Source organism: Phyllostomus discolor, chromosome 4 (genome assembly GCF_004126475.2).
Source record: "Phyllostomus discolor isolate MPI-MPIP mPhyDis1 chromosome 4, mPhyDis1.pri.v3, whole genome shotgun sequence".
Classification (NCBI taxonomy): Eukaryota; Metazoa; Chordata; class Mammalia; order Chiroptera; family Phyllostomidae; genus Phyllostomus; species Phyllostomus discolor.
Window position 1 is genome coordinate 135,308,454 of NC_040906.2, and position 23,493 is coordinate 135,331,946.

At 34.3% G+C, this 23,493-nt stretch overlaps 1 protein-coding gene across 2 annotated transcripts in view; it reads left to right on the plus strand.

Moving 5' to 3' along the window:
* ADGRB3 (adhesion G protein-coupled receptor B3) overlaps nucleotides 1-23,493 on the plus strand; it is a 721,652-nt gene that overhangs the window by 643,570 nt on the left and 54,589 nt on the right. For both annotated transcript variants that reach the window (XM_028509706.2, XM_028509707.2), the window contains exons 20-21: nucleotides 18,708-18,858; nucleotides 21,452-21,521. In XM_028509706.2, coding sequence (XP_028365507.1) covers nucleotides 18,708-18,858; nucleotides 21,452-21,521 — 221 coding nt within the window. The remainder of the gene's footprint in view (nucleotides 1-18,707; nucleotides 18,859-21,451; nucleotides 21,522-23,493) is intronic.

Here is a 23,493-nt window from a genome sequence, read left to right on the forward strand (position 1 = left end):
AAGGGTAAGATGTTTTTTTCTCCATAAGCTCTCCCAAGTTCTGAGTCCAAGATCTTGTAGTAAAGATACCAGAGGTATCACACACATACTTGTTCTTATTTATTATAATAGCCCAGGCCAAATGGGTGTCCAGGGGAAGAACAAGGAAGCCAGGCAGAGTACATGGCACAAATGTTACTCTTTCTTTGCCACAAATCTCCCAATCTCCAGTAAGTGGTCTGGTGGTTCAATCTAAGCTATGAATTAAACTTAAAATTTGTGTAAATTCTGATGGCAGTATCACATTAGGACAATATGAAGCACAGGAATCTGGACAGAAATGTGTGGAAAGGCAGAGACAAAAATTTTTAGCAAGAAGTTTAGATGTCTAGGATCTGCTCAAGTGTAATAATTTTAGATGATATAGGTCATTTCAATTCAAAAAGGTCCACTAAGACCATTTGGTGTAAAGGAAAGCAAATGACACCTGGAGTCAATTAAAGGTTATGACTTTGGTGTCTTGCTCTGCCTCTCCTGTGTGACTTTGGTAAAGTCACTCAGTTCCACTGGGCATGTTTTATTCATCCATAAAATGAAAATTACAGTAATTACACCTATCTTTTCCATTGAGCATAATGATCAAATGAGATAGTGGCATTAAAGTATTATGTAAAACCTACCACACTTTAGACAAATATCATTTATTATTAAGTGAAAGTGGATTTAGTGGAATTGAGGAAAGTATGGTTCAGAAACTATTAAATGAAGTGTAAATATTTGGATTGATTTCAGAGCTTGGAAAATTAGTACAATTCTTGTTCATAGATTGCATTTACTCACACACAGTATTTTATCAATTTTAATTTAATGGTTTATCAATTAAGAGCATGATAATTGAAGTCTGTTTTGTACATATTATCAAATGTAACACTTAGTCTTAACTTTGGCTCTAAGTTATAGGAAAACCCCAAACAACAGTGATATGAAAAAGATAACATTTTATTTTATTCTTATGTAAATGTAGACAGCCCCATGCTCATTATGCACCTATTTCCTTCTAACAAAATGTTTTCTGCGATGCTAAACTTGCAATTTTCACCTCAGTGTCCAATATGGTTACTCTAGTTCCAGCCATCATGGAAACATTTCAACTGACAATAAGGAGAAAAAGGGAGAGAAAAGAATACTTCCCAAAGTTTCCCATACTATTCTTTCTTGTAGTTCATTGACAAGAATCGAATCATGTCACCTTAAAAGCAAGGATAGGAATCCTGTTATGAGGACAAGGAGTAAACATGTGTTGGGAGAAGCAAATCATCTCCACAGTAGCAATGAGGCGGAACTCCTAGCATTTAACCTCCAGGGAGCAATAGAATGTGTGATCTGACCAAAATCTTTGAAATTACTGGTAATAGAGCTAATTTACTTTTTTTCAAAGAACAATTATTTCCTGGATAAAAACTATATGCAGGTATTTCACTGGAAATAAAAAAGAAAAACAAATTCTTGACCTTTAGAAGCTATAATTTATAAAGTAAACCTACAAATAAGATTTTCGATCATATAATGTGATAATACAAGAGAAAGTGATTTTGAATTCATGCAATGAAAAGTAAGTGTTGTATTATTTGGAGATGCACTCATTATTTGCTAAAGTCATGCATTTAGATGGCATCCTAGAAACCTGAAAGAATGTATATTCCTCTCAAAGTGCTTCATTTACTACAAGGGAGTATTACATGCACTGAGAAAAGATTATGAATCATAATTCCATTTCTTTTAGAAATACATACTTTACACACTCATATGGAATTGAATGGGATAAATAAGTAGATACTCAGAAAAGATACATATTATGTACATAAGCTTGATTTGAAATGACTCAATGATTCTTATAGTACCAGGTTCAGAATCAGGTCGATTGCACAGCAGCGTTCATCCCTTGTGGAATTCTGGCATAAAGACTTCTCGGTCAAAGTAGGAGGACAGGTTGCTGAATGTAATTGGATTCTCTTTCTTGTTCCAATACTAACTTTGACTACTGCCACGCCTCTCCTCAGAAGGCAAAAATGTATGGAGAAGAATAGAAGCAGGCAAGGTTGGAAGTGGGTTGAGAGGAACACTTTTCACCCTCTTAAAAAAAAAAGAATGAAATTATAGCTCTCTAGAGAAGACTGGGAACACATTTCAACTCCTACTCCACCCCTTTTCACCCTCTCCCTCTCAGCCTCCGACCCTGATTTCTCTTTCTCTCTCTCCACTACTGTTATGCTTGAGGTTAAAAATGGAGGGAGTTTCTCAGCTCAGCCACATTACTTTAAACTGTATAATTTAGAGCCATGATATAAGAATCAAAGACTATACTTAAAATATTTGTAAGATCTATTTTTTACTTAATGGTATTTAGAATTTTACTTTGCTTTTCCTGTTGACAAGTTTTGCTGTTTTGTTTTTAAATAAAAAAATGTTAAGTCTGATAAGAGGAAATGGTAGAAAGCATGACATATCATATTGAAACCAAAGGAGATTAATAATAAAGTTTTGCCTCAAACCAGAAACATTGTGATTCAGCTGTCACCATTTCTAGACAAAGTTAGAGGCTCTTAAGTTATTTACTGCTATTTTTTTAAGATCTAAAAATAAAGTAAAATAATATTCTATAGTTGACCCTTGAACAACACAGGTTTGAAGTGCACAGGTCCATGTATAGTCAGAGTTATTTTTCAGATTTATTTACTGTAAATGTATTTTCTTTCTTATTATTTTCTTAACATTTTATTTTCTCTAGCTTTATTAATATAATATATAATACATATACATAAATTTGTTATTGACTACTTAATTTATCAGTACACTATTAGTAATCAAGTCTGGGGGGAGTCAAAAGTTATATGCGGATTTTCAACTGCATGAGGTGAGTGTGTGGCGGGGAGGTCAGTGCCCCAAGCCCATTGTCCAAGGATCAACCGCACTTCCTCCTCTTTTCAATCAACTTTTTGCTAGTCCATTTAGGTTCCAATTTTAAAGTGACTTATACTAATAAATCTAACTATATTTTCTACTGATAAATTAAGTAATTTGAAGATTCTAACTTTTTTATACAAAAGAAAAAAATGTAAATTCAGGATTTGAATTGTCCTTTTGACCTTACTCATTCCAGTAATGCATTCTAAACATATGCATATGCATTATAAACATATGCATATGTCATAATTTCTTGCCATGTGTTTTTATACTTACATAATTTTTATGTCTTTAGCTCTCATTTAAAATGTATTTAATTTACCTAATGCAGGATTCTCTGTATACACTGGATGCTCAATAAAAATTTGTCCTTGAAATCATCAATGGCAAAACCTGTTGAGACATGGTAAAGAAAAAAGACCACCTAGGATTTGTCTGGGCTGAGCTCTTCTTTTCTAATAGATAAATGTCTCCCAAAAAAATGTATTTATAGTCATTACTTAGAATAGTAGTGGTACTAGAAATAGTTTATTTTGCTACATATTTTTTGGTGGGGGACGGAATATGTACTCTGACCAAAGTTGTCTGTTCCACTAGCTTGGTAGGTTTCCACACTTTCAAAGATAATTGTTTATTGAAAGATACAAAGCAGTTTGAGACATCTTCAATCTTGTTTTAGAATAAGCAACTTTCCACAATGTGATTTCATTATTTCCTAATCCATGGACTGAAATCTTAATTTGTTCTGGGCAACAGTTTGAGTTGTTTTCATAAAGCTGGTTTTATGGTGCACAGTAAGTGCAGTAAGCAGTGTGTCATGAGAAGCCAAGGTTAAAGAACATGAAACTGGAGAATCATTTAAAATGACCCCAGAGAAAACTCCAATGACAAAAGGAGAAAAGCCAATAGTTTTCTTCTCTTTCAGGGCACTGGAACCCATGGTTTTAGAGTTGGATGGGTGTCTAGTCAGTGGGTCTTTGGTTTTCCAGTGGTAATGTTCTCATAAGTGCAAGATCACACAGCTCAACAGAGGCTTCAGTGTGCCCTTGCATTTAATGTTGTCTGGCTTTCCAGTTCTCGACAAAGAGAATTCCCATTCTGTTTGGGTATACTCGTACCTCTGATCTCCCTCTGACATCTTTGTCTTTAGCAATGGACTCAACTCCTACTCCCAAAGAATCTGGTAACTGTCACAGACAGAATTATCAATATCTTAACTTCCCACCATAAAGTATGCTAACTTTATACATTTACACCCAATTTTTCTTCCTTCTATAAGTTTTAAATCAAGAGAGGATTCTCTTCTTTTCCAAAGCCAGTTCTTGTAATGTGCTTTAGATTTCATTTCTATCATACTTCTCTAGAAGCTGATGGAATTTGTTCTCTCACACCTGATTCACAATGTCTCTCTGTTTCATTCTTAACATTTAAACATACTTTAGAACTGCTCATTATAAAAATAAATCTCATACCCATGTTGCCTTCTAATAATTATAGAAGTGTTGCTAACTACAACTCACATGTACTTGAGTTGCAACTTCATTCTTGGCCAGGGGAAATAGAGCCAACAGAATGGTGGTGTCGCCACAGAAATGTCCCTCTCTCCTGCTAGTTCAGGAGAGAGTGGGTGATGGCTCCATCTGGGGTCATGCAATAGAGAAGTCAGCAGATATACTATTATGAAATATAATCAAACAAAAATTGGTGATAGACTGTATGTGGGAAGATAACAAGGATGACACTGGGTTCTTGGTTGAGAATGATAGAGTTCTTTCACACACGGAGGAACTAACTTGAGGGGAAGTGAGCAGAATTCATTTTCGGACATGCTGGGCTTGAAGTATCTGGGTTTAGATGGCTCAGATATAAGCAGATAGGAGTTCAAAGGTAGGCACAAATGGGACTAACCTATCTCAGGTTAAAATTGGTACTTTGGAGTAGAAGCTCTCTGAGATCTCCACAAATCATTATGGCCAGAGTTCATAGCTGGCCCAGTGATGGCGTTCAGCACAATTCCTCTTTGGTAGTTGTTCAATGGCAGGCACTTTCCCTCCGGTTTCTGGAAAAGTCCAGAGGACCCAATCAGATGAGAATCTGCCTTCCTCCTGCATGCCAACAGAGAGAAGATTACTCTTTTTGCCTTTTTTTTTTCTTTTTTTACAGCTTTCATCGTTAGCTATGTGATTCTGGTTTCATAGCAGGTTTTCTAAAGATGTATATCAGTTCTGATGATCAGTCCTAAATTAAAATATGAATGTATAGCAGAGACTTCCATTTTGTTACACTTTATAGAACTTAAGAACTGGCTAAATCGAGATGTTACTAGAATAGGTTGAGAATTTGCTTAAATATTCATTATTACTAACCCTTTTTAGAACCCACCAAGAACTAAGCACTTTACATTTATTCCATGTAATTTTAAGGTGACTATGTTGAAAATGTTCACTCTCATCTGACAGATGAAAGAGTAGGCTGTGAGGAGTTGAATAATTTGTGTAAGGTCAGACAGTTGGTAGCTTCAGTTGCCAAGAGTCAGCCCATGACTGACTAAGTTGCTGATTGTGATGGCTGCACCTTAGAATCAGCTGAGGAGCCTTAGAATTCTAATACTCAGACTGCACCCTCAGCCAACTACATCAGAATCTTAGGGGTAACACCAACAGGCTGGTGTTTTCAGAGCTCCCCAGGTGACACCACTGTGCAGCCCAGGTTTAGAAACACTAGCCCACCTCTAACAACACCCAAGACCATTTCCATACTTTGCCACCTCTGAATCCACAATTACTTTCATTCCACATTGGAAGTCTTGTGACACCAAGTAGACTGTTGATTAAATTTGATAAACAAAATAAATAAATGTCTTCCTGATAGAAAAGCATTATCTTCCTCTGTCTTCTAAGTCATCAAAGAAATATTTTCAAAGCCTAGACACCCCAGCAACAAGTTGAGAGAGTTTTGTTTGCTCTGCTTGTTAAAGTTGAAGGCAGCTTTAGGTATGTTACTATTATCCCTGTTTTTGAGTGACCCTTTATGGTTCTTGCTTACACCAGGGTATATAAACCCACTGACACATGATTCTCGCTGCAGATATAGAACACGCTGTGAATCAATTTATAGAGGTGTCTTAGAGCTTGTAACACATTTTGAAGTCTTTATTAGTAAAGCTTTCATTGAACTCTAGGCCTTATTTAGCAAATGACTAAGTATATTTCATTTTGAATAAAGTTGTTATTTCCCATGCCTGCAATTAGCAGTATAGAATGAAGCATCTGTTATGCATGGTATACAAATGTTTGGGTTCCCAAAGGACACATTTCAAAGAATCAGATATTCCTGTTATCTGTGACAAACTTTCCAAGGTTTTCAAATTATGAACATGTTTTCTGCAAGACATATTTTTGACATCTGTAAAATAGATTTTTATCTCTATTGACATCTTTCTAGCAATTTTCAATAGTGTCACTTTATTTTAATATGAAATAAAAATATAGTAAGTAAGAGTAATATTTTCTGAGGTACTCATATATTTACAAACTGCTTGTATTGATCATTAACTATTTTGTATTATAAATGGCTGTACATTAGCAATTTCTTTTATTTATAAGGGTCACTTTTGTGTCAGATTTTGATTATGTGGAAAATAATGTTGAATTGTTTTTAAAAGTGGAACATGTTTTTCATCATAGCTTTGTGCCATAGATTTAAAGCAAGTATTGCAACTTAATAGTAAACCAAGAGATATTAAGAAACAACTAAAGCCCATTATATATCTCCCATTGATATTTTCTAATACATACAGGGGAGGGAAATGCACAGGCTAAATATTGGGGTCTATGAGAGACATTTGTCAGTTGTCTGCAAATGACATAGCTGTCGATGTAGCACTTCATAGCAGTCCTGGACTAAGGCAGTGTGAATAAAGTGACATTAACAAGAAGCTTCTGATTGAATCATTAATATCATAAAACATTTCATTTAATCTTATGAAATGGTAAAACTTATGGTCCCAATGTCCTCTAGCTTTATTGAGTTCTTCCATTAGGATTGAAGTGCTGTATCCTGATAACCTCAAAGTTCATTTGCACTTGTGGAGTCTATATAACAAAACTACTTCTAAATGTTACTGTTTTTGTTATAGTTGGTGATGATTTAGATAACAAGGATTCATCATGTAATATCATTTTGTTTGTTTATCATAATATCTGTTTACTAGCTACACATTGTTTTGTTTCAAAAAGTATTTGAGGTGGTTTAAAGGATGTACGTAGTTAACCATATAACAATTAATATTGGCAAAATCAAGATATCTCATAGCATAAGACAGCATACCCTAGTTGAAAGAGCACAAGCTTCATTTGCCACCTGTGTAACTTCACACACGTTATTCAACCCCTCTGAGCTTTATTTTCAAAGTACTGACCTTTCAGCATTGCTGCAAATTTGATGTTTAAGGCACAGTAGGTGATTGATAAGTTAGTTTTTTCATCATCTTTTAAAATGCACTCGTGTCTTCAATATGTTTGCTTTACCACATAAAATTCAATTCATATGTTCATTTAAGCTTATAATTAGTCTTCTGTTTTCAACAGCTATCATTTTTAAGTACCTATCACTTGTGGCTATGTACTTACTACCTGTGTGCAAAGCCCTTTCTATCCATTATCTTATTTCACTCTCACAACAACTTGACTTAGTCTGTAAGAACTAGTGTTTTCTGAATAACGGAAATAGACAGTTATAGTGTAGCTTTTAAAGACCGTCTCTGAAATAACCACAGTGATGAACCAGAATTTCTTCCCAGAGTATCATTCATATGTAAGCAGTTACAAGTTAATCTCAGAATCATATGTGTGTTATACATGTCTTATTCCATGTGAATAGCAAGATATATATATATTTCTAATTCATTTATTATAGACAAATCAGAGTATGAATGGAGAAAATTATCTAAATAGTTCAAATAAGAATTGCTTCATATGGAGAGGAATTATTTCAGTTTGTCGAAAATTGTTGAAATGTTGCAAGAATTGCAAATAATTCTGATTTTTCCATTATACTGCAGTTAAAGCACACAGATATTGATACTGTTAGAGAGTTTTAAAATACTCTGCTAATGTGTTTTATCTCAATATTCTGGTTATCATATTTCTAGCAAAAGCAAGCTTCTCTGCATTATGTATTCCATAGAGAATTTTTGTAATATCTGTCTCTCATCAAAAGCATTTTCTCATTTGCTTTTCAAAATATTTATAAAATAAGTATCTAAGATTGTTTATTTTTAAATGCTAACATCATTTCTCAGATTTATTTGAATATTGGGAATAAGGTAACCATAGTATTTTAGTCTTAGAATTCTTGGAAATTGGCCAAATAAAAAGAGTAATTATATTTCATACTTTAAGAAATAATATTTTTCAAGTTGGAATTAAGATATCATTAACATTTGAAATAAGTTACAAAAACAGATATTTCTGATAAATCTAATAATAGGAAACATAGATAAGCATACTTAGAAATACAAAAAAAACTAATTTCTTAAAATCCATGAGATTATTACATACAATTGTATAATTTGGAAAATATAAATGAAATGGATAATTTCCTGGGAAAACATAAATTGCTAAAATTCAAGAAGAAGTGAACAGCCTGATTAAATCTTTAATTAGGGAACATTTTATAGTATAATTTTAGAGCTAAGAAAGACTTTAAAGATCATACAGTAAAAAAATCTCATAATTTGTGAGAATGTTGAGTTCCAAAGCTTTTATAGCAAACTAAAAAATATTAATTAGCTTTGGAAATTAGGAAGTCATGGGTAAATCCTGAGGAAGGGCAATTCAGAGGAGATGCTAGATTGCAAAGAGAAAATATGTGATCAGGTATTAAAGGAGTTGATGTGTATAGCTGAACCCTTCAAGAAATTTGACCACAATTGGAAAGAAAACCATCTATTGAGAACCAGTGAGAATAAACCAATATAAAGAAGATGCATTGGGTGGTTGATTGAAGATAGAGATTTCAACAGATTTGCAGGCTAAGAGATTATGCATGTAAGAATATAGACACTAACTAAACAAGGAGAATACAGAGTTGTCTAAATATGGGATCAAGGATCATCACTATCAAATACTTTACATGTATCATGCCATTCAATTTTTACTACAGCCCTGTAAGGTAGTTATTATTGGGTTGGCCAAAAAGTTCGTTTAATTTTTTTCCCTAAAATAAAAGACATTTTTCATTCTCACCAATAACTTTATTGATTTGGATATTTTGGGTATGTTGGCTGTCTCCCCTTACTGGCTTCTAGTGGGTAGAGACCACTAGACATTTTCCAATGCAGAAGACAGCCACACAGCAAAGATTTGGCCAAAATCTCAGTAATACCAAGAAACTTCACAAACCACTTTTGACGCATTTGATCAGTCACAACACCTTCCCCATACACTACCCAAATCTTTTTTTTTTTTGCATATCAGTTTCATGTTTACCTTTCTTGAATAAAACATAACATGTTGAAAATGTTCTACACTTCTTCCATCTTCAATATGCACACAAATTCACCAATTTTGATTTTTTAAAATGCATGCTATGAAAGCTGTCACAATACAATTTAACAAAATTATTTCACATGAAGTTAAAGACAATTGAGCACTACTAGAGCCATTGTATAGAAAAAACTAAATGAACTTTTTGGCCAACCCAATATTATTATCCTCTTTTTTACAATGAAGAAAGAGAGGCACAGAGATTTTAAGTAACAACCAGTATATGAAGCAGTCACTTACTGTGTGAATTCACAGTGTGACTCCAGGGACCTGCCTCTTACCTCTATTGCACCATCTCCTAGGAGGGCAAAGGCCTGCTTTGGAAAGGAGGACCAGGAAATATGAAGGGCCACAGAAAATATGAAGATATTAATAATATGTATGGTCTGTATCTCAGTAATAATGTAGAAGTTAAGGTCACCTGATATAAGAAAGCAAAGTAGAAAGCTGAGGCTTGAAAAGGGTGAAAAACACTATAAGTTTTATGCTATATATGAGCAAAATAATATTGTAAAAAAGGCAGTGTAAGGTAGTTTAAAAAGTGCACAAGCTCTGGGATCAGGGACAATGGTTTAACCCCTGTTTCTCACTCACTAACCATGAGTGTTGTCCAGGTTACTTAATATCTTCAAACCGTCATATGCAAACCAGGGATGGTGATCGTATGACCACATATTATTGTTTTATATTATTAGGAAAAATCTTTCTTTTTTGACCTTCTGGACTAATCTTTATTGACTTTCTGGACTAATCTTTATATTTAGCTTTCTCTATGACTTAGAATTGTCTCATCAAACTAAGAGCAAAACATTGATTAAGATTTGATGGGAGTCGTATTGAATGCATTTGTCAATTTGGGGAAGATTGATATTTATATAACATAAACATCAAATCTCCCAATTTATGTACAGAATGTATTTTCCACTTAGTCATAGCTCATTTGTCATCCTTCAATTAAAAGTTATAATTTTCTACATAAAGTTCTTGCACATTTTTGTTAAATGCATTCAAAGTGTTTTATAGTTTTTGTTATCATTAATAGGACTTTTCCCTTCATTTTTTAATCTTTTCCTACCAATTTGGTTTTATAGGAGCAATTTTTTTCTTGGTTTCTAAAGAACTTAGTCTTTTCTTTTTTAAATTACTTTATTGTTGTTCAATTACAGTTTTCATTTTCTCCCCACTCCTCCCCCCATTGGTCTTTTCTTTTGTTAACTCTATTGTCTCTCTGCACATTTTCTTTTTCTTTGCTTGACTTCTTTTTTGCATGTCCAAAGATTTTTTTCAACTATCTGATTATCCTTTGCTATATATTCCTATATAAAAGCAAAGCCCTGAAAAATGACTTGAAGCTCTACATGGGTAGATGGATTTACTGAAAGGGTAGATTTGGCAGTATGTTAATCAAGGATTAGCCAGAGTAGGAAGATCTCCCCCACACACCCCATCCAAATTAGGGAAGAATTTTAATCTTTGGTCTGGTGATATTCTGGGAGTAGAAGTGAGTGAGGACAGGGCCCTGTGGTTTAATACATACACTTGAACATCAGCTCACTAATGAGATTGGTGCTTGAGTTTAGAACCCAAGCTGTTCAATTGTCCAGATTACAACTCCCTGTTATGTGCAAGTTCACACTGAGTTAAGGGAAAAATACAGTTTCAACTATTACATATAGAGATTATTCAAACAACCGGGTTGGGGGGGGGGGGTTGTTTTTTTTTTTTGGCCAATCCCATGTAAATCCATGTCCTCCTTCTCCTTCTGGCTCCTTCTCTTTCCAAGTATTAAATTCTTCAAAGGTCTGCAGAGTAATGAGTCTAATACAATCAGCATTTTCATCATTGCCCCCCATACCCTATCAGTTTTTAAGCTATATTTTTTCTGACACTATAAATTAGTTACACCCTTTTCCTTCAACATCTGAATTTGTCAACAGTTTCGAGTTCACTGTTGTCCACTGCCCATTCTCACCTTCTTGTGGTAGAGTAACTTGGTCATTTTAACATAGTTTGGGGTGGAGAATAGAGAGAAATCTGTTACAATTAACTAGAAATGTTGTGTCACATTTTCCATTAGATATTTTGGCATACAGAAAAATTACCTTTGTATATTAATGTATATACAAGGACCATAATTTTGTAAGTCGATCTTATATCCAGTCACTTTGTTGATTCTTCTGGTTATTTCTAATAGTTTAAAAATTGATCCTCTTGGTTTTTCTAATATGGATATACTAAATGATGACAGTATTATCTCTTTTCCTTTTCTTGTATTGTTTGATGAGGATCTCCTATACAATTTGGAATAGTAGAGGTAATGATGGACATACTTCCCTAATTCATGATTGATGGAATACTTTGAATATTTCACTATTAGATATGATTTTATCATGGATTTTGAAGAGATAAGCTTTATTAAGTGAAGTGTTCTCTATTCATGAAATGCAATGAAGACTTTTGCATAAAAGTGTTGTCCTCTATTCATGATTTGCAATGAATACTTGTAAAAGTGATCATTGGATTTTAAATTTTATCAAATGTTTTCATGTTTATGTGATCATATGATTTCTTTAATCTGTTAATATAATAAATAATATGGAGGTCATTTTTAATGTTAAATCATCCTGCATCACTGGACACACTTATTTGATAGAGAGTCAGATACTTCTAATCTTTTCCTGTGGCCTAGAAAAAGTTTATAAAATAGGAATTATACATTCTTTAAGTTTGAGTTTGCTTGTCAATTTTTCTGAAATTTTTATCATTTTGAAGGATTTTTTAATTAATTTTCAATATAAAGATTTTATTTATTTTCAGAGAGGGGAAGGGAGGGAAAAAAAGGAGAGAAACATTAATGTGTGGTTGCCTCTCAAGTGTGCCCTACTAGGGACCTGGCCCTCAACCCAAGCATGTTCCCTGACTGGGAATCTAACCGGAGACCCTTTGGTTCACAGTCTGGCGCTCAATCCACTGATCCACACCAGCCAGGGCGTAACTTTCAAATAATGTAAGATCAATTTTTTAATCCGTTGGGCCAGTTTTGATTATTTATACTTTTCTAGAATGTAATTTTACATAGGTTTTCAATTTTATGTATGTGTAGAACCTGTTATTCTTTTATGCTGGCTTTATAAACTTCTTTTATTCCTAACGTTATTTATTTTGTCTTGTCCCCCACCTTTATGGGCACTCTTTTGTAGGTAACTCTCTGCTTTCCTCATTCTCTCTTTATCTTTAACTTTGGGCATTTTAATTACAATGTGTCTTGGTGTGGTCCTCTTTGGGTCCAACTTGTTGGGGATTCTATGTGCTTCCCAGACTTGCATTACTAATTCCTTTGCTAAATTACGGAAATTCTCTTTCACTATTTTTTCAAAAAAGTTTTCAATTTCTTGCTCTTCCTCTTCTCCTTCTGGCACCCCTATGATTCAGATGTTGGCATGTTTGGTAATATCCCAGAGTCTCCTTATACTATCCTTACTTTTTTTTTAATTCTTTTTTCTTCTTTTTGTTTTGGTCAAATCCTTATTTCTTATGTCCCAAATTGTTGATTTAAATCCTGACTTCATTCCCTCCACTGTTGGTTCTCTATAGATTTTTCTTTTTTTCACTTAATGTAACCCTCATTTTTTTCTGGGTCTTTTTTATGTTGTTTATACTCAATGAGTTCTTTGAGTATCCTGGTCACCAGTGTTTTTGAACTCTGTATCTGATAGGCTGATTATCTCCATTTTGTTTAACTCTTTTTCTGGGATTTTGTTCTGTTCTTTCATCTGGGCCATATTTCTTTGTCTCCTTGATTTGGCAGCCTCCCTGTGTTTGTTTCTGTATATTAGGTAGGGCTGCTTTGACTCTCTGTCTTAGTAGCATGGCCTGTTGTAGAGAACATACCTGTGGTGGTAGAGCCTTGGGTAATTGCCAGGATGGTGCAATCTACTACACCACTTTGTGGTTCTATGTGGAGGGGAGGGCTCAGAGAGGGGACAATGCTGCTGCCTTTTTTTCTGGAGGCTTCCCCAGTACTTGCCCTGTTTCTAGTCACTGCACTTACTCCTTGTATGCAACTGGTGCCCTTCCAGCTATTACCCTGGTGCTGAATCCCACAGCGGGAGGGTCTGTGTACACTTAAAGTCCAAGCGGGCCCTTTATGCAGAGTCTCCTGAAAATCCAGAAGTTTCTTCCACCACCCCAGCCCCCACTAGTTTTTATAGCCAGACCTTATGGGAATTTATCTTCCTGGCTGTAGAACCCTAGACTGTGTGGTCTGGCCTGGAGCTGGGGTTGCTCTCCCAAGGTATCTCTCCCAATTTTTATCCACTACAGGTGAATGTGGGGATGTTCATCCCACCACTCATCCCACCACTGCCACCTCTCCATGCCACACCACATCTGCACACCTCACTGGTCTACGTGCCGCTCCTCTTGTCTCCACATCTCCGCCCCTCCTACCCATATGGATGGATGTGGCTCCTTTAAATCCTTGGGGTCAGACCTTCATACAGCTCAATTTTCTAATAGACCTGGTTATTTGTTTTGAGGTCTAGTTGTAATTCTTCCTGTGCTTGCGTGAGGAAGCAAAATGTGTTCACCTATGCCTTCATCTTGACTGGAATTCTACATTCTAAATTAGGCTGGGCTTTATAGATAAAATTTAGTGTTTTTTAAATTTCCATTTTGTTCATTTCTGCTTTTATATTTATTATTAAATTTCTTCTCCTGATTTCTTTAAATAGCCCATTTATTATCATTTGCTATTATTTTTAACATAAAACTATAATCTGAGTACCCTAATAAAAAATTTTTTACAAGTTTTGATACATGTAGTCCCTTGTTTTTCAGCTCTTAATCATTTATAATTTAAATTTTAATTTATCTTCATTGATTATTTAAAAGTTTTTCCCCCCAAGGGGTATAGAATTTTAATTTTGATTTCTAATTTCATTACATTGTAGTTTATGAAAACATCCTATATATTGTACTTTCATGAATTCATTTTATTTTACTTTCTGTCCTAGACTAGTTAACTTCTGTAAATATTCCATTTGTATTTTAAAGAACTGTACATGCCATTTTATGTATATTTCAAAGAAAGATTAATCACTTTTGATTATATTTAATATTATTTTCCACTGTTTCTGTGCTTGCTGAGAGCTATACATTGTCTTTTATTCTAAACTTAGTTTGACAATTTATCCTTGTAGTTTCCTCAATTGCTGTTTTATATGCTTTGAAAAATTGTTATTAGTTTCATGGAGATGTGTTACTTTGGAAGCTTCTCTATCACCTGCTCCTTTTAACAGTATGAAAAGTCCTTTGTCTCTTTTAATGTTTTTTCAATATTAGCATCATGACATTTGATTTTTACATATTACCATTTCCTTAATTTCTTTTTTTGATCTTTTTATTCTGATTCTTCCCATGTCATTGGGTTTGAGGTATCTCTTATAAATATAGTACTTGATTTTGATTTTTTTACATCAACATAAAAGTTCTTAACTGTTAACTAGTGAATTTAAAGCATTCTCATTTATTGTGATTTCTGTTATGTTTAGAATTACTTGCTGTCCTATTCGTTCTTTCTATAGTTACTAGCTTGCTATCCCTTTGCCCACCTTTAACTAGACTGATAGTTTTCCTGAGTTTTATACTTCCTCTACTATTTTACAAATGCATTATTTGTTTCTACCTTCTGTGGTTACTTTAACATTGTTAACATAAATGCTCAAACATTTCTTTTCTCCCTAACATCTAGAGTTGATCAGTTTCTCTAAAATTCCTGAGGGGTGTGGGAAAGAGACTCAGCATTCTTTTATTTTCCTCTGCTCCTTTGTAACTTTAATCTCTTTCAAAATTTAAACCTCATTAAAATTATTTTGGTATTTAGTCCAAGTGGTTATATTTTTAAAATATAAATATGTATATTTACATATATTTAAAATAAATGTTTATCTGAACTTAATTTTTTTGCTACCCATTACTACTTTGACTTCTTCTAGCTCATTCTCTCCTCCCAGACTTCTTATTAATATTGGTTTATACTACCTAGCAGTTCTTTCAGACAGAATCTTAAGATTGCAAACTTCAAAGTTTCTTTCAATTTTAAAAAATGTTTTTATTTCTGCCTCTCGCTTGAATAATAGTTCGCTGGGTGTAGAATTCTATCTTCAAAGTTATTTTCCCCTTAGAATGTTGAAGATACTATTCTGTTTTGTATGCTGGGTTGCTCACATGGAGTCTGTCTTATTTCTTTGTAAGTAATCTTTCTTTTGACACAGACAGCTTTTAAGATTTTCCCTTTATTCTTGATGCTCACAAATTTTATTATATATCTATAGGAGGTTTTCATATATGTGTGTGTTGCATCTTTAATTTAAAGATCCTCTTGGCTATAGGATAAAGTTCTAAGAAAATTTCCCATAATACTTCTTTAAATGCTGCCATGCCTCACCCTGCCCCCCACTAATTGTCACTATTTTGTCTTTTTGGAAGTACTTTTAAACCAATGTGAGAACTTCTGTGTCACACATGTACCTTAAATCTCCTCCTTTCCACATCTTAATCTGTGCTCCCAAATTATCTGGCTTTGAGTTGTGGTATCCTTCAGAATTCATCTGGTATCTATTTTTCAGGCATTTCTCACAGTGTATATTCTACCGCAGTTTATACTTCTTTTCTTTCCAGTTATTTTATGAAATCTCTTCTATTGTCTCAGGATTTGGAGTAAGGCTAATAGGTGTCAACAGTGCTCAGTTCTCCAATTTAAATACCTTTTCAAGTTTTGGGATACTTGTTAACCACACTCATCAGCACAGGACCAGATGGGGATTTGGCAAGGCAGCTGGAGCAAAAGAATGGGCTGGTGAACCTGAGGTTCTCGTGAGTCTCCTGTGTGGTTTGGAGAGCTGTGAAGACCTGGCTGGGGTGGGAGTTAAGGGCAGGCACACCAAAGCCAGGAAGCAGCTGTTAAGACTGGAGGTGATGACAGTAGGGCCAGGGATAACAAGAATTAGATGGGTGACAACATACGAAACCTGTTATGGAAAAGGAGAATCAGAGTTTGAGATTTGTAAGTGGGAAAATTCCCAATATTGAGGGATCCAAAGGACTGGTCTTTGTGCGCTGCTGTTGTGGGAGAAGAGATCAGAGGATACTGAGCCCCACACATTGGAACGGCTACCCTTGTGGAAACTGGTGTGTCAAATGTATAAAATGGCAGAGTTCATTTGAAAATTGCTACTTAATGAAAGTTGTATTTTAAAAAGATAGCTTGGCAAATGAGACATCTAAGTAGACAAATCAGTGCTCATTTCTTCATGTCAAGTATCTGATTTTACACTGGTTCTTCACATGAGGATGAAACAAAATATAACTTTCTTTCTCAGGATCCTAGATTTTGCTACACTCTTCATGTAAGGTGAGTTTTGTGGTTTTAGACCCTTTTAGTCCACAGACATACATGCCTTAGGTTGAGACGGCCTGCCTCCATCTCCGTACTTGGAGCACTGTGAAGACGTATGTATGTGAGCATTTACCCGACTACAGTAAAATGCTATTGCCTACAGAAATGGGTCTTTCTCATCCAGTTACTATACATTTTCTCACATGTGCTGTGGCCCTGTTGTCCAGGGAGACATTAATTATTAAAATAAAAGTCAGCAGCCCACAATTACATGTATTTCAATCTGTATTCAAATTAAAACGAGTATCAGGATGTCCCAAACTACCAAACATAATATATAGAGAGCAAATTAAAGTCTTTGTATTGAGACTCTGAGCATTTTGTTATTTCTTATAAAATTTCAGTGTATCCAGTACTTAGCATTAAACATTTCAACATTTTTATACTGTTTTGTGTAGCCCTATATTGATAGCTTAAAAATAGAGAAGGAATACCTTTGCTAGTTTACACAGTTGAGATAAATTGGCAGAAGAAAATGACCCGTGAATTAAACTGTAACCAGCCTTCAGATATTGAATGGCAGTGTTCTTTGAAATTCAAATTGGGATCTGGGACTGCAGATGAGGAATGAGCAAAGTAGTCAGCCTGAAGCTATTGAAGCCTTAATTTGGGGGGAAAAGTCTCTATTCCCCCCAAAGTCTCTATTCCTGTACAACAGGAATCTCAGTTGGTTAAAGCTACTATTTAATACATTATTCCTAAAACAAGAGTAAAGGTGTGAGGAAGATGCTGCTAGAAATCCATGACTATCGTACTGAAAATTCTCATCTTTGTCAGAATAAACTTAAGTACTAAGTAGGTTTAAGTACTACATGAAATAAGAAATCGCATGCTGGAAAAATGGTAACACCTTTGTTAGTACCATTTAAAAGGATGATAATTATATTTATAATCATTTGAGCACTTGCCAAATACCTAGCACAGTGCTACTCAGCTTCTATAAATTATTCTTCATCGTTAAAACAATCTGGTGAGATAAACATGGTAAATTTCCTTTTATAGGATTAAAAGAACTGGGAAACTAAATAAACATCTGGTGAATTTCACCAGAATAAACAAATAATAAGAATAATTTGGGCCTAAATTTTTAAAAAGACATTATCTATGAAATCATGGCTGTGTACTGCCAGTAACTCAATTAGCTTTTCAAAATGATTTGATTAGGACACACATTGTAATGTAATAACATAGAGTAATGTATTAAATGTCCTAAAAATCATGTTATTTTTGTGCTAGGCTATTAGCCAAACCATTTTATGCTTTGTTCTCATATCTTGAATATCACACTTGTATAAAAGCAAAGTAATTTTTCCTTCTTAAAGCCTGTTGGTATGTTATCTTAACATTGACACAGATAAAACAACAAAGAATGATTGGTTATAAAGGAAGGATAAAGAATGTAGCCAAAAGAATTATGCAAGATGTCTGTAACTTAAATTAAACCAAAGAAAAGACCATTGCTATAATTATATGTCAAGAAAACATTCAAGTAAAGTGGTAATTCTAATTTCCCTTGAGTTTAAATTTCCATTTAGGCTTCTCCTCATAAAAAAATGAACACATGAATGGAATTAAGATTTTTTTATCACAGATATTGTACAAAGACTACCAGGTTTCTAATTTCTGTAAATAATTACTCTGTCACAGAGGGGAGGTACACATTTGAAATAAAAAGCAATGCATTGAAGATGAACAGCTCTCTGATGGACATGATCCCCCTACCCCATGATCAGTGTGAGTCTTTTTTGTTTCCGCAGAGCATCTGTACAACCACCACTGCATTTTTGCACTTTTTCTTCTTGGCTTCATTCTGTTGGGTGTTGACTGAGGCATGGCAGTCATATATGGCTGTGACTGGAAAGATTAGGACACGGCTTATAAGGAAACGCTTTTTGTGCCTTGGATGGGGTAAGCATGTTAATATACCCTTTTGTGCTCTGGTTCGGGTGACTTTGAATGCTTATATAATGAAGCAGTAGAGTGGAACTATCCTAAGGCTACTTTAATTTGTGTTTGAGTGTGGAAGTGGAAATAGGCATTTGGAACTTTAAAAAAGTAAATATTGAATGACCTCATAGGTCTCCAGTTAACAATCAATAGCAAGTGGTATAAGATAAGACCTGAGATATCTACAGGCAGAAAATCAAACTGTTCTATGCTAATATGTTCTGAAAATACAGTCTTTTAAAATGTTCAGGGCTCAAAATCATGTACACTTGTCATGTACCTCCCACAAGAAAATTTTACGGAATGCCTAAAAGCACTCAAAACAATTAAAGACTATAAAGCTAGCTGTTCGTGCTACAGGGAAAAGCCACTCAGATTGAATGAAACCTCATGGATAGTCAGTTGGATCCTCAAAGGAAAAACAGAATTGTTGACACACTGAGAATCACTTAATGCTTTGCCTGTCTTTATTTGGAAATTGTTTTCTTAAATTGCCTTATGGATTCATATGAAAGGCATGGACATCTTGAAAGTCTAATGTTTAATTAAAATTAATTAGTTTAATTTAGGAAATTAGTTTTACAAAAAACACAGGATTTTGACATGTTTGCCTTTGAGTTTCAAAAGACTTGCACTAAAAATACTGGGGGATTTTGGACCAAATATACAACAAATGCCCAATGTACCAGAAGAGTGGAGTATGGGATACTTGAGAGAGCCTGAAAATTTTCAAATAAGTAGATGTATTACAATACTAGAATAATTCATGCTGGAAAAGTAGGATAAAGAACAGTTAAAGATTATCCATCAGGTTTCAGCAAGGGTCTCTCACGTACCTGGGCTCTTTGCCCTAGTAAATAAACAAGAAAGCTGTTAAGAAATTTGAGAATATATATTACTTACACTTTCATAAAATTTTTTGTCTGAATTTCATGTCAAAGACCTTCCAAACTTGGATTGGTATTGAATTTCTTTCATCAGTTAGTATCATAGACCTAAGACATATAGGTTGCAGGTAAAAAAGACTCTCCTTGAAGTATACAGAGTGGCAGTGTTTAGGATTGGCAATGGCCTTATTTAATGCCATTACTGAAGATCTTGAGGAGAGTTTACATCTAGTCTCCAAGTTTACAGATAATATTAAAGGACTCTAGGGAGCAAAAATGCTACACTGATGAAACTAGACTATCAGGAAGTCTGTGAGTGGGCAGAATGGTGGCATATGAGTTTTATTGTGGCAAAGTGCAACATAGTAAATTTAGAAAAAGAATTTAAAATTTAAATTGTATAGAATGAAGATTATTAATTCTTCAGCTATGACCCAGGAGAGAATTTTTTTCTAATGAACTTGTTCTAGTCAATCAAAGTCAACTTATGACATGAAGGAAGAGGAAGAGGAGGAGAAGAATGGAAAGAAGAAGAGGAGAGATTATATGACATATTATATATAATTATACATGATATAATATATGATTTAATTATGTGTGTGTATGTGTAGAGAGAGAGAAAGAGACCAGTATTTGTTAAAATATATGGTGTATTCCTCTGAGGTGCTCTTCATAGTTCTTGTCATTAAACCTCATGAATGAATATGATGTCACTTGAAACAACTCACAGAGGATGGTAGGGCAGAGGGGAAATGATAAGGACAAAGAGGGTTGGTGGAGGGGATGCAAGAAGGTGATCACATGATGGATTTTACAATTGAAAAAAGCAAACATAGTCTTTAGGAAAAGAAGGTATGGCCAAAACTTTAAAAAAGAATTTAAACAACATAAATTAGACTGAGCTCTTATCACTGAAACACAGGGAGGTTCCAGTAAGCTTGAGTAAGGTATGATTCATATAAACATAAACTAAAAGATGTTAAGTTAGAATTGGTGCAGGGATGCAGGCAAGTGAATTCCAGAAGGGACTGAGCAATGCATGGAGTGAAACCTATCTGCAGGTCCATGAACAGAAATTGCCATATATTTTCTGATCTTCATTCAGAATTATTAAAGAAGAGTAATCAGGAAGCACAGAAATTAATTCATTCTCTTAACCCTGTTCTTACATTCTTGTTATTATTATCTATATTATTATTATATTGTTATAAGTAAATCATAAGGAATTAAGTGATGATGAACCTTGGATGTGGATCAAAATTTGGCCAACTGAATGTTCCATTTCTGTGATATTCTACCACACCAAGACATCAATTTTTTTGTCTTTCTGATTTTATAACTATAAATTTTCTTTATAACAGTGTAAACCCTGAGGGAAAAAATAATTTAAAAGATAGACTAAATCTCTGTTATTAGTTTTCTTTAAAACCATGTCAAATGTAGTGGTAACCTAGCAACATCAGAGAAGTGCACTGAGTTAAAAACCCAGCTGTCGCTCTCGTATTTTTATACTTGAAAGAAATTTTGTAATGGAAAGATACTTTATGAAGTGATTCATGCAAGGTATTCCTCTAATTTAAGCATTTTGAGTTTATCCAACCTTTTTCTGAGCCAGTATGCACTTTGGTTATAGTGGAGTGTAAAGTGTGACAATGTGTTTCTTACAGGTTTACCAGCGTTAGTAGTGGCCACATCAGTAGGCTTCACCAGGACAAAAGGATATGGCACGGATCACTAGTAAGTCCATCCATAGTGATAAATCATCTTATAGTCACTTCATTAGCCTTGGCTGGCACTGCTGATGGCTTGCATTTTGTCATTGAGTCATTAGCAATGGTGGGAATAGCAGTAGTGAGGAATGATGTAAGGTAGTTTAAATGCACAAAGGTAGGAAATAAATGCTGCAACACTGTTTGGAATCCTTATTTCCATTTCCAGTTTCTTCATGACACAAGTGTATACGATTTTTAAAATATTTCAATATGTACTTAACACATTCAATCTCAAAACACATTTTCTTAGAACTAAGTAAATCTTGATATGTTTACCTTTTAGAATGATCCTGATCTGAGCTTTTAATTTTATTGAAGATAATACATGTTGGTATCAACCAAGTTTTCTCATGTCAGTTCAATTGTTGTTGCTACATTAGGGTAATACATATTGAAACTCATAAAACAGGGCGATGAATAGATTGCAGATTATGAATTGCCTGGGCTATGAAAGAAATTAGAAAGGAGAAAAATGGGTATTCTACCAGCCCATCCTAATCATAGCTATAATACAGATAAATTCTGTGAGAATTTATAAATTTATATTTTAGTATTTTAAATGAAAAAATAATGCACCTGCATATTTTTACTTCAACTTTTTTTTTTCCTCAAATTGAAGCAGTTGAGAAACAGGGGAGGAAATGTACATCTTATTAGAAGAATAAAGTTATTTATTTTTATTGTTGACACTATTACAGATGTCCCCATTTCCCCCTCTTTGCCCCCCTTGCCATCCCCCGCCCCCCTTCCCTCTGGTCATCACCACACTGTTGTCTGTGTCTATGGCTGTGCCTATATGTTCTTTGGCCAATCCCCTCACCTTCTTTCATCCAGCACCCCAACCCACCACTGACAATTGTCAGTCTGTTCCGTGTGTCTATGCCTCTGTTTCTATTTTGTGTGTCAGTTCATTTTGTTCATTATATTCCACATATAAGTGAGATCATAGGGTATTTGTTTATCACTGGCTTATTTCACTTAACATAATCATCTCCAGAAAAATAATATTTAAAGTGAAGCATTCTGCTTAGCTGTCTTTAGGCGGAGATAATCGCAGCTTATTAGGCCCTCTGGTGGGGTCATCCAAGTTGAGTGCTACAAGAGACATCACTTCAACTCTTCATCCAAAAGAAACTTCCAAAGAACTGAAGAACTTTGTGTTATCAGAGCACTTTCTTTTTAATGTAATCTCTAATATCAAAAATAAAACAAAACAAAAAACCCTTCTTAATAGTGTAGGTTGAACAGGGCTCACTACAGTTCTATTTCCCTTTGACAATAGTATGACTGCTATGGTGTGAATCCAGTACTGGAAAGGCACCGTATTGGGGGTAGGGAAAGAATTAAGAATATGGATGATATGATTCCAGCTTTAAGGGAGTATTTGATTAACCAAATACAGTACAAGTAATGTTATTAGTTTGAAGATTAATTACACAAAATATAGTAGAAATTTAGTGGCAATCTCAGAAAGAGCAAACTAAAGTGTTCTATCAGAACAAGAGTTTTTTCTGCAGGCATTTTATTTAAAAAGTTAATAGTAAGTTGTCAACCCCAAAGTGGGAAAGTAGAATTTTATCTGTCTGCTGTATGGCAAAGAGCAGTAACTTAAATGAAGACTTTGGATACTCATATAGACACACATTTGTATTATGAAAAATTGATACAAGGGTGTGTGTGTGTGTGTATAAAATTCCCATATTAAAAGTGCTAATTAAGGTATAATTTACATAGAATAATATTTATCCTATTAGGCTTAGAATTCTGAGTTTTAACAAATGCTGAAGTCATGTAACCACCACCACAACCAACATAGAAGTTTATTGTTAGAGCAGATATAGAGCAAGCATTATTAACACAGTTACAGAACAAGAATTGTTGATTGTTAACTTTGAAGGCAGCATGCCGATTCTGTGGATTGAAATTAATATTAAAAA